At 38.5% G+C, this 12,898-nt stretch overlaps 1 protein-coding gene across 1 annotated transcript in view; it reads right to left on the bottom strand.

Annotated features, from left to right (window-relative positions):
• The window catches only part of Cntn5 (contactin 5), a 1,160,177-nt gene that overhangs the window by 47,322 nt on the left and 1,099,957 nt on the right, over positions 1 to 12,898 (bottom strand). Inside the window, exons 19-20 of the mRNA XM_042280381.2 lie at positions 2,596 to 2,666; positions 723 to 957 (exon numbers count right to left, since the gene is read on the bottom strand). Coding sequence (XP_042136315.1) covers positions 723 to 957; positions 2,596 to 2,666 — 306 coding nt within the window. The remainder of the gene's footprint in view (positions 1 to 722; positions 958 to 2,595; positions 2,667 to 12,898) is intronic.

Genomic DNA, 12,898 nt, shown 5'->3' on the forward strand with positions numbered 1-12,898 from the left:
GCACACTTACTTACTAGATGTTACCCCATCTAGGTGCATAAGACTAAAATGAGTTCATGCATGTGATGACCACGTGAAAGATCAAGGGTTTTATGGAGAGCTGTGCAATTCATTCTTTCATAAGATGCCTAAGCTTTGACAGGCTCCTTTGTTCCTCTGCTCCTCCATTTCTCTTTCTCTTTAGTGACATTTGTCCAAGAATGTGACAAGGATTTCAAGGTGTGGGGACAAATTTCTAACAGAAAGCTGTGCTGGAGACTTCTTTATCAGTAGTGGTTTACACATTGGTTAGACATAATTGTTTATTAGTTACGTCAATGGAATCTTCAGTTAGGTTCAACACACACACACACACACACACACACACACACACACACAGAGAGAGAGAGAGAGAGAGAGAGAGAGAGAGAGAGAGAGAGAGAGATATTAAAATATCCAGAGAAAAGAACACAGTTTATAGATTACTGAAATTATCCACTTAGTGGAAACATGTTGGTTATACATTATTAGTGAACAAAAAACACAAATCAACGTATGCAGACTGTTTTAAGACAGATGACTTTGGGAAAAGTTTCATAAACTATCTAACAACTATAATGGGATTATGAGTGATATTTTCAACCACTGGCATACCAATATTTTCTAAAACATTCTCACAACGCCTCATTAGAAAACCAAACCAAAACATTGAAATGCAAAAGACACAGGGTAAAGACACTGACCTCCCTCAGCTGAACAGATGACCACAATCTGACTGAAGGGTCCGTCACCTTTATTATTATAAACACCAACTTTGACTTCAAAGGGTGTGAGCGGGGGGACACTTTCATCTCGGTAAATGAACTTTGAAGCCTCAGAAGACGTTACCATCTTCTCCTTCCAGCCACGTGTTCCATTAGGTCTGAATGCCACGATGTAGCCAAAGCCTTCCCCATTTTGAAACTCTTCTGACACCGGCTAAAGAAGGATAGTACAGTTAACAATCAGTGTAACAACTTGCTGAGAAACACTTCCTCTTAATACTTAGTTTTACAAAAGTTACGGTGAACTACAGCAAAGAGTTTCAGAACTTTTTAATATGCTGGAAGCTAAGATAGCATGTGTGCATTGGCTTTAAAGGTACAAGATAAAAAGTGGAATTATATCAGTTGGTATCCAAGGAGACACACCAGAGTATTGAAAACTGTTGAAGTGAAACAAGTTTTCTCCAGTTAGTCATGTATATGAACTGCCGATCCTTGGACTCTATCATAGAATAGAGCATGCTAGGGACAATTGTCATAATGTGGAGTTGTGAGTCTGTCATCTCTAGATAATGCTCTGCAGAGCACTCAGTAGATCAAATCAAAGAGAGATGAATTCATGACCTATTTTCCAGTGTTCTTTTCTTTTGTGTCTGTTTTCTTAATGTGCAAAAACAAACAAATCCACTCTGGACAATTACATATTTTTAAAAACTTCTCATGAAATACATGGCTTACATTTAGATTTCTTTAAAGGTTTCAAACGCATGTTATAGACAGAAGTAACTAAATGGACAAAGCAATGGAGGGAAGCCACTAGCCACTCACTAGTAGAGTATACAATGCCTTGCAGATATCCAGGAATTATGTGTTAATTTTTAAAGCTTGAAATCTGATTTAAAGAAAAACTGTGTACTGAGTGGAGGAAGAGACAAAGTCTATTATTAAGTCAAGGTCATAGGAGGGTCAATGGGGGTCAGATGTGGGGAAATAAATCCTTCTACAGAAATATTAACACAAGGCATAAAGTTTTATTTATGAAAGGAATGGATAGAAAAATATGACAGAAAATGTGTTGATGGAAGCTTCCTGCTTATCCACATATTTTCACTGCTTTCTAAGACTGTTTTATTTCTTCAACAAACATGACCAATTTTTCATGGTTAGGATGGAGTTCATTAGCTGCATAGCTACATTTTGTAATTAGTTATATAATGGCAAGAAGAAAATTAGCTTCATGGAAAAGTGAATCTTTCACACTTATTCCATCCTCATTGTTTTTATTAGCAAAAGGATTTGGAGATTGTATGATGAGCTCTGTAATGTAACACAAACTCGGAATTCTGATCCCAGTTCTAATTGTCAGGGAAGCTGACAGAGCATTAACTTAGTTTCAGGCTATAGAATTAGGAAACTTCACTCACAGCAGGATTGTGTTGTGAGTTGAGATAGACCAGGGACCAAGTACTCAGTGTGGTGGTGTCCTTTCTCTCTCATGGATTCGATTTCCAGTGAAGTCCAAGTGGCTACTTGCTTCAGAAAGAACTAACACTGCACTAGTAATCTAAGTGCCCGTAGTGATTTACAAGGGACATGCTTGAAGAGTCAGCCTTCATTCTGAGAGAGCCTGTGCGACAGCCAGCACACCAAGGACTTAGCAAAGGTCATCTGGGATCTGGGGTGAGGATGAAGAGGATTTTCCTAGGCCACATTCATCTGAGGAGCAGATCCTCAGACTATTTCTTCATTCAAACAGAAACATCCCATCTTTTACCAGGGCAGAGTCTCTGTGTACAGCCTTAGTTTCCAAGAAAACAACCTGTTGTGATACTTGTGAAGAAATTGTTTTTACCTCCCAGGCGATAACCAATTCGTGCCTTCTTCCACTCCTTCCACTCACATTGCTGGGAGCTGTCTTTGGAACTGTGGGGAAAAACGCATGGAGGCTGAGGAGAATATATACAAGTGGAATTTCCTTGACCTGTTATCACCCTACTTAGATTTGGCAGAATTCTAAAATGAGTCAAACAGTTGCTTTAAGTGAGAATCTTCACATCAAATATTGAGGCAAAATACATGGTAGATACATTGCTCTCTGGGACAACTTGATTACACACACACACACACACACACACACACACACACATATAATATATATAATTCATAATACCACAGCCAAGGGTATTAACTAATGGTTAGGTAAATTTCACACTTCAAATGACTCCCTCTTCTCCTCTCTGCCACTGTTATATATATTTTGTCATGCCAGGGTCTGCAAAGGCTCTAGAAAAATCCACAGGTCCACACCTGCAGTATCTCAGGGATCTTCAGTTTAAGGAAAACATACCCAGAATGCCACTGCATGAGAATCTAGTTAAATGAATAAGCATTAGAAACAACTGTCAAAATCAATCTTTCTGCCACTGCAAATACAGAGGCACTCAGTGCGAGTTTGACAAATGAATAACGATTAAAAGAATAAATGTGTCAGAGGAACAAATTTCCCCTTCACTGCACCAAACCTCAAAATCTGCTGCTGAATGGGAATATTTTCAAGTAAAGTGCTGTTAATAGAAAAAAAAAACTGTTAAAAAATCATTTTCCAGGCTCTGTGCCTGTCTTCCTAATTCTACATTCAATCCTGCCTTTGCATCCCAGCATATATTTAAAACAAAATTGATATACACATAAACAATAAACTTGCTGCTGTACATTACCTGTTGGGATGAAAAGCTATTAATTGCTGATATGTATTTTACACAACTTTTATATACTATGAGAAATTTGAAGCAGAATTTATTTCTATAGTATTAAAAAGGAGAATAAGAAAGAATTCTTCTTGGACCAGGGAAGTGGGAAAGAAAAGCTTGTGTATATATAATGATGTACATTACAATCAATAATGTTTGCTCAGCCAGATTCCAATTTAAATGCTCTTGGTCTCTTTTCTCATTGGACGTAATTCTTCTCTTGTACTGGGAAGAATTCCTAGGACCAACTGTACCAAGTCCAGAGCACACGCAACAGCCGTCAATGGTTTTCTTCCATAGCCACACACATCTACAGGTTGTTCATCTTGGAGCTCACTGACCTGGGCTCCCTCAGAAGCATTTGGAATCAGATAGTTGTTACCTTCACACAATGAAACCACATGGAGTTCAATTAAGGAGAAAAGACAGTATTCCGAAGTAGTCAATACATCCTTGTTAATATGAACAGCAAGAAATCACTTATTAAAATGAGTTTCTAAAAACTTGTATTGAATTTTTCTTTGACAGTTTCATGCACACATATAGTTCATTCTTGTCACTACAATCCCACGTACTCTAGTTTGCTGCTCACCCTATTAACCCTTTTTCTCCCTACAATTCCATTTCAAACATTATTTTTGCTTTCTGAGGTCCACTGACTTTACCCAGGATCATTTTTGTGATCATGGATTTGGAACCATCTTTTGGAGAATGGTGGGCTTCTCAGTGGGCACACATGTCATTGGAAATCACAGTTATTGCTACTGTAACAATGAGACATACCCATACCCCTTGGCACTTTTCCTAAGAAAACCTCTGTGAAATTGAATACAACTTCACATTTATTCATTACCTGCTATAAATAAGTTGTATAAGTGAAGCTTTCAAGAAGGGCACTGGTAAAATGATATATGCTCGTGTTGGTACATTTCTTGTGTCCTTGACACAAGCTAGAGTTTTCTGGGAAGAGGAAGCTCAATCGAGAAAACACCTCCATCAGATTGGCCTGTAGGCAAGTCTGTAGGCTATTATCTTGAATAATGACTGACATGGGGGAGGGGCAGCCCACTGGGCGGGGGGAGTGCCAACCCTGGCAGGTGGTGCTGTCCTGTATAAGAAAGCAGGCTGAGCAAGCCAGTGGGAGAAAGCCAGTAAACAGCATTCTCCCCTGGCTTCTGTTGCAGTTTCTGACTCCCATTCATGACGGACTGCAAGTACAAGCTGCGATAAACCCTTTTCTCTCCAAGTTGCTTTGGTTATGGTGTTTTATCACAGCAATAGGAAACAAACTGAAACAATGCCCAAGTGTCCTGCTCCTGGCTAATTTCAGAATTCTGAGTATCATGACCATCAGTAATATCTACTTAAAGCAATAGTAAATGTAATACAATTTGTTAATACACAGTCATTGTGGCTTCCCTTAGGACATTTGCTTAATAAGAAAATGCACACATACATGTAGGCACACATTTTACATTTACCCAACAAGTTGTAGTATCTGATAACACTGTTTTTAAATATTTTTAGGCTAAGTTCTTCTACATCATTGATATAAGTTTATATCTGGAACTTAGATTTTTGAATTCACTTCTTTGAAGATAAAGTCATTAAGAACTCATATTTCTGCGGAAAGTCAGGGCATGGGAAGAACCGTTTCTGTTTTGTTCAGCCCTTGAAATGATGGGATGCTCAGAGCCTCTGGGCAGGAGCTGTGGAATGAGCTATGCTCTCTCAAGTGAGCCTCTCTTCAAACCCACCAAAATCTAAACTCTAGAGTTGAACACAAAGAACCATATAGTTGCAATCCCAGAGAGTCTGGAAGGAGCACTGCACAGGATATTCATGGTTCAGATTTTAGAAAATATATTTAAGTTTTTCATAACTTGTAACTTTCTGAATAAAAATACTCTAAAAAAGTAACTAGTAACGGGCTTGGTGCCCACAGGGTAGCTAGCTCCCAAACATCTGTAACTTCATGCCCAGGACATCTGGTGCCCTCTTCTGTCCTTCACAAGCATCAGGCACAAACGTGGTGCACAGACATGCACATAAAATAAAATAAACATAAAAGAATTAAGGAGTAACTAATAAATATTTAAGGTTTCCAAAGAGTATACAAGCAAAATAAAACTTTTCCTAAATTAACACATTGCTGTAAGAGTAATTCCCAGGTTGAATTATCCATAAATAACCTCTTTGGTAAGATACTCTTTGAAATCGAGCTGTTCAACATGACATTTTGAGACAAGTTAACCTATCATTAGTCAATGTAAAGAACTAAGATCTTCTTTGTCTCACTCTATCATCATTTTTAATGAAACATGCACAATACCAAAAGAGGCCTATGACTGTTTTAATAATGTATATGTATGGATTTTGAAAAGCTCATTAGATGTAATGGGACTAACTGATAGAAGCCATAGGTTGGTCCTGAGAGCTGTAGCAGAGGCCTGTGCTTTGCTGTCGGGATCTAATGCTGCACCCTCTAATTCTGCTTGACTTACATTTCTTAATTATATGCAGATATGGTGGCTTGCATGCTCATGCATTTCCTTTGCAACTTGGTGACACACAGTCATTATCTCTGCCACACCACAGTGGAGCTTGCTGATTTTAATTATATCCCTTTTGTTTATAACACATTATGAAATAATATATTTGACTTAATCTTCCAGAGCTCTTCTGGTATGAGGGTTCTATAATTCTTGTTAGAAGCATAAAATCCACAAAATCAAAATCTCATAAATGCTTTCAGAGAAACACATATTTTTAAAACCAAATATATCTTCAGTTTAATTAGTGAAAACCTGATTTAGAATTAAGCATTGAGGTGGTTTTCTCCCTCCGTCAGCTACTGATAAATGTCACGAACTCATTAACTCAGAGGATCAAGTTTACGCACACGCTGAGCAGTTAAACTGATTCTTCTGCATTTAATTCTGAGCAATCACCCTTCATGGATAGATTATCTAGTTGAGAGTTCACACATGAGCTCCAAATTCTTAGCTGTTTCATGTCTTATCTGGCATGTTGAAATGTGAGCTATTGTCTCTTTTTTTCTTAAACAATGGCATCATTCTTGTCGACATCCAGAATGTCCATAGTAGAAGGTACTGCCTTAGTATAAACAGCTTAGAATATCACAGGACTCTTGGTAAATATCGTTGTTTGAATAGCATGTTACACAATACCACTACAGCTTAATTAAAAACTAAACAAAATAAGTCTCCAATTTCTCTTACAGTATTTCCATGGCTCATTAAATAATACGGCTTTGCTAGAGACCATAGAAAGTCTTTGTAATTAAGATGCTGAGTGGTTACCCCAGTAGCTGGTATGCGAGATGAAACAAAGTTGCAGGAGAATGGAGGCCAGGGGAGGAGATTGGCTACACTGAAATGGTAGTCGGGAGGGACACTTCACATTTTTCCAATAAAATTGAAGTATGTTGTACATAAATATTCCCATTAATAATTGTCAATTAGGCTAAGCTTGTAGAAAGATTAAAAACTGGACTCTCCGAAACCAAGTTTCCAAACCAGCACCAAACACCAGCAGCGTTTCCTAAAGAGTTAGCTATTGTTTTATTGTTTAACAGCAGATGAGTTCGCAAGTACCCAAAGAGACAGTGCCTGCGCCAAGAGAAGGATTTGCACTGAATCCCAGCTTTCCTATTTTTTCATCCAACTTGTCTTCTGAAAGTAATAATACCTGCTTATCCTTTTATCTAGTTAATTATTTTTAAACAGTTTTCATGCAGTCCTGGCTGGCCTTGAATTTGCTATGTGACTGAGACTGGCCTTGACTTCCTGATCCTCTTGCATCCACCATTAAAGTTCTGGAATTACAGAGTAGCCACCACACTCAGGGACGGTAAAGCTTATCCTCATAATTGTTTGTCAGAGTGCCTGGAGCTATAATTAATATTATATAATATGATATCTAGTGCTGAGGCCTATGATAATACTGAAAGTTGAGTAAGGTCACACTTATGGTCTTGAAATCACAAACCCTTTCTGGGTATTTAGCTTTGTTTTGCCATAGTAACTATGCCTTTGGTCTTGACGTAACCTGTATTTACTTGGACATTCAGGCAATATACCCCCTTTTTATTTTCAAAGGAAATTGCTAGACTATTTCAGGAAATGTAGCATTTTTCTTAGTTTTAAACCTTCTTACTAACAATTGTCATCACAAACACAGGAGGCAGAATTCCTCAGTAATGCTGTTCATCTCAACTCCTAGGTTATTTGTAAGAGTCCACAAGGAAGAAAGAGGAGAAAATGGGCAGCCTTTGAATGAAAGTTGCTGATGGATGTGCAATCCAAGGAGCAAACAAAGGACATGGCCAGAGGAAGAAGGCCTGGAGGGTGGGCTGATGATCATACACACTTCCGCTCTTGACAAGGCTATCAGCTTAGCTCTCTCAGCAGCTGTGTCCGGTGGCTCAGAGCTTCCTGTCACTCCAGGTCTAGGGGATTTGGTAGCCTCTTCTGGTCTCCATGGGGAACTCCACTCACATGTACATACTCATGCACAGACACAAGTATATACATGTAATTAAACATTAAATAGCACCCACCCTTTAAAAATGAAGAGAAGGGTGCAGAGAGGAGATCATCACAGAAGAGACATCCATTTGGAAGTAAGATTGGAGTTAGAACATTAGTCCTGCCATTTACTTCATAGATAACTTGTGGTTATTTTTAAAGCTCCTTAGCTCTGTTTTCTGGTGTGTAGAATGGGAGGAAGCACTCCATTGGAGAACTGCTGCCCACCTGGCATAATTAAAGCATATGGAGAAGTTCAAGTACTTAGCACAAAGCCTGAAACTGATGGATGGAATTACTCAGACGAGGTAACAGGAGGAGTCTCAGACTCACTCCTGGGTTCTTCTCAGACCCATTGATGGGTTGATGCCTTCTCATCACCCTGCACTTTTGATATCTTCTGCTTGCCCTTCATCTTGTATTTTATCCTTCCTTCTTGCTTTGAAACTGTTGCAGCCATGACCTGCTTGCTAATGAATAGTTTCCCTGTAGAAAGGCATTTGTTAGAATCAGCAGATTGCTGTGCAAACTGCCTCAGAACCGGGAGGCATGCTTCTCAACTGTATTTTGGAGAAAAGATTTGCCTAGACTAAAGGTTTTTTTTTTATTGAAAAATATTCTCTGCTACATGATACATACTGTTATTTTATTTATTCTAATTATTGAGATTTGGTTTTAGGGGTCTGTTGCTTGCTATAATTTCTGTCTTATTTTAATCTTTCTGTGGACCATTTCTTTTACATAATATAATTAAATTACTCATTGGCTTGAAGAAAGTCATAATGTTCACTTAATGGTATTTTCTTTAAGATTTTACCAAGTACTTCAGCAGAATACTTTATATTTTCTTTAAGACAGAGGAGAAAGACTAATGTGTTAAAATACCCTTCCAGTCTGGGTTTTGTGTACACAGCAGTGGATGACCACTGTATATTTTCAATTGTCCTGAGTAAATAATTCAGTCCAACTCCTATTAGGTCTGGTTTCCAAATTTCCCTTAAATGCCATTCACTGTCAATATTCAGACTTTCAGAGAAAACTAATCCAGGCTTATCTTATATGGTGTTAGCATTTTTGTACTTTTAAGCTATTTTTGTTATAGAAGAATATATATCATCACAACAGGATTTCATTCTGTCTCCCCTATCAACCTCTGAAGTCAGATTGTCTCAATAGCAACTACAGACAGGGTCTCCAAAGATGCAAAGATGAAAACAGAAACTGCATCTTTTCAGGAGCCAGAAGACAAAGAACAGCTGAAGAGACTGTAATGAAAAATGAACCAAGCCTCTCCTTCACTTGTAGTGAGCCATGTAACCTCAGATGCTGGGATGAGACTGGGTAGAGAAAATGAAGACTTGTGAGGAACAGGGCAGCCAGCCTCACCTTCCTGTCCTGTTGCCCTCTCTGGCTTGATCCAGGGCTTTCTCTCCACCACCAACTGCCAATGGGGATAGGTCATCTTCCTAGGACACCAAACACAGAGGAGCAAGATGGCCCCAGGAGGGAGCTCAGTGCTTCTGTCTCCACCAGAGATAAGACACGGAGCATCAGTGTTTTCTACAAGAACTCTATCCCACACTGAGCTACCTGAGCAGAGGTACAAGTAGCTTTTAGAACATTTTCATATTTCCAGGGTTTAACAAGCAGGTGTGTGGAACAGTAACAAATGGGCCGCAGGACACCATGGAAGAAAGCTTTGACTAGGCTTAGTTGAATCATACCCTGCGAGGGTTTCCTATGTCCCCAAAGAGCCCAAAACTTCTCAAAAGAGAAAACACGTAGACAAAAGAAGTCTTGGCATCATCTAACACCCAGTGATAGCTCATGAGATGACATCATATATATAGAGACAGAGATGACATCATCTATGGAGATATGTCCCCTTTCTTCCTGTCTGGGAAGTGCCAGCCAGAGTAGCAGTTTCAGGTGAGAAAGGAAACAGAAAGAGGAAAGAGACAGATCACAGCTCCTGGGGTCAAACCCGAGCTAGGATGGAAGGGAAGAAAATGAGGACATGTGAAATTAAGGTTTTTATCTAAATGAAATAGACTTTAAATATCTAAAAACAAGACTTCCATAGAATCAAATAGTGATGAGGAAATAGTTGGGACTGAGGCTATGGATCAGCAGTGTGCACATGTGTGCACATGAGTGTACATGTATGTTTCATTAGTACATTTTGACCATTTCATCCACGTATTCTGATGCATTCTGGTAGTATGAAGTAGTGGACCTCCTGGTGAACCCACCAGGCTCTACAGACAGTTACAAATTCACGGTCACACAGATATACTTGGTTAAATTCTTGGGACATAAGGGAAAACAGAAAGTCTGGAATGTGAGTAAGATTTGTCGGGAGCTGCGTGTGGTGGGAGTGAAATAAGGAGATTTGGAGGAAGCAAGCAAAGAGCATTGAGAACAAGTCAGGGGAGGAGAATGAGCTGTTTTGTGTTTGAATTCTACAAGTAGTCTGCTCTGTTCTGTGCACAGGCGAACGAGCTAGTCCAGTGTAGGAAGCATATGTCTGGAAAGGCTTTCATCTGCATTTCCACTTGATACATCTAGCTGTAAGAGCATTGATTCCTTAAATGCAGAGATCATATTTTTTCTTGTGTGGCCAGAAAAGTTTGTGTCACATTTTCCATTTCAGAGTCAAAAATAACAGTGGACAGAATTCAATGTGTTAGGCAGCTACAGAGCTATTTCTGGCATAAGCAATTTTATACATGGTTTTCATTCAATACTTGCTTTTCTCTGCTTCTTTAGCCTTTTTTTTTTTTGCTACAACAACCAAAAGAAAAATGTTACTTTGTGTGAAAATCAAACCCCCCTTATGGACTCAATACTAGGTAAAAAGAAGAATGTAATGACTGTGTGTGAGGGTCAAAAGCCTGCTTGGGAAAGAAATATTTAGCCCATATACATTTAGCTGAAAACATATCCTCAATATAAAAAGAGAATTTTGCATGTCTATCATTGCTTAAATTCCCATTTGTCATATACTAACCCAGTTAATGATGATGGTGATAACAACGTAGATGTTAATATTTGTATGCATTGTCTTATGCATACAAGGATCAAGAGAAGTAGGTTATAATATATCATTAGCACTAATTGTCAACTCGACACACTCTACAACTATTGACAGAAGAGACTCATTTAAAACATTGCCTAGATCAAATTGGCCGATGGGCATCTTTGTGGTGGATTGTCTTGATTATTCTTTGTAGGAGGGTCCAGCCCACTCTGGATGATGCCATCCATTGATTCTGGTCCTGGATTGTATAAAAATGTTAGTTTAGCATCAGACTGTGAGTGAGCCTATGAGCAAGCTGGCAAGCAGCATTCCTTCCATGGTTTTTTCTTCAAGTCTCTCTCTAGACTTTCCTCAATGACAGACTGTGACCTGGAAGGGGAAGCCAAAGAAACCCTTCTGCCTCCCTACCCCCCAAGTTTCTTTTTTTGTCATAGTGTTTGCCACAGAACAGAAAAAAGACTAGAGTATGATGCTTTCCTAATTTGACAAATGAGAGTAAGAAAGCCTTAGGCAGCCTTGCCTGTGTTCAGCAAGCTAGCAAATGACATAACAGAACATTAATTCAAATCTAAACTCATGTAATTTGATAAACTTCAAACGTATGTGCACATGTGTATATGTGTGTGTGTGTGTGTGTGTGTGTGTGCATGCACACACACTGAGCTCTACATGAAAAATTTTAGAAATAATGGCTGTTACTAGACAAAGAATGCAAAAACTTCTGAATGACAAGTTACACAGTTAGCCCCGCTCTTTTTATTGACTTGTCAGAGGTTTCTAATGTGTTACTTGCAGAATGTTGAGTTTCAAGAAAAGAAACAGCTGCCACTGTTGGATTCATTTTGTTTTTCTGTTTTAACCATCTCATATTTTCAAATGCATTTCTTAATCTATATTCATCTCTCTTGCAACATCTTTAAAATAACAAAACATTCACACAGTTGTATTCCAAATTTACACGTTAGTTTGAAGAGAGCAGCACATTTCATTAATTAAACATGTTATCTATTTATATCTTTCTCTCTCTCTGGATAATCTAATTAAAACTTGTAAGAAAATTGAAATTGCTCTATAAATATAAATGTGCACCAAAGTAAAAATAGACATTTACTATGCTGGTTTGACCTCCTTATGCCAAGAAGTTGGACTGAACCCATTTATGAATTTTGGGTAAAAAGTTTTTTTTTTTTTTTTTTTTTTTTTTGGTGTATATTCATTGTACAAAGTACTGAGTTTTCTAAGGACCCTTGATACAAGTACACAGCATGCTTTAACAATGCTCTCTAGTGCCAGTCTACCCTATCCTACTGTTTATATCATATTCATGGAAATGTTTTGATGAACAGAAAAATCAAAATATATCCTATAGGAAAATTACAAATGATTTCTTTTTGGTATGTGAGAAAGGAACACTTTTTTTTTTGTTTTTGTTTTTGTTTTTCGAGACAGGGTTTCTCTGTGTAGCTTTGCACCTTTCCTGGAACTCACTTGGTAGCCCAGGCTGGCCTTGAACTCACAGAGATCCGCCTGCCTCTGCCTCCTGAGTGCTGGGATTAAAGGAGTGTGCCACCACCGCCCGGCTGAGAAAGGAACACTTTTAACATAGAAATGTTTCACTTGAGTTTTTATTTTTTAGATATTTAGAATTTTTTTTTTTATTAAGAGAAGTTTACAGAGGCATACTCTCTCATAATCTCGACATCCTAATGCTGTGGGACGGTCTGTATGTCAAATTGCTCTGATTGGTCAATAAATAAAACACTGGTTGGCCAGTGGCCAGGCAGGAAGTAGGTGGGACAAGGAGAGAGGAGAATT

This window comes from Peromyscus maniculatus, chromosome 7 (genome assembly GCF_049852395.1).
Source record: "Peromyscus maniculatus bairdii isolate BWxNUB_F1_BW_parent chromosome 7, HU_Pman_BW_mat_3.1, whole genome shotgun sequence".
Classification (NCBI taxonomy): Eukaryota; Metazoa; Chordata; class Mammalia; order Rodentia; family Cricetidae; genus Peromyscus; species Peromyscus maniculatus.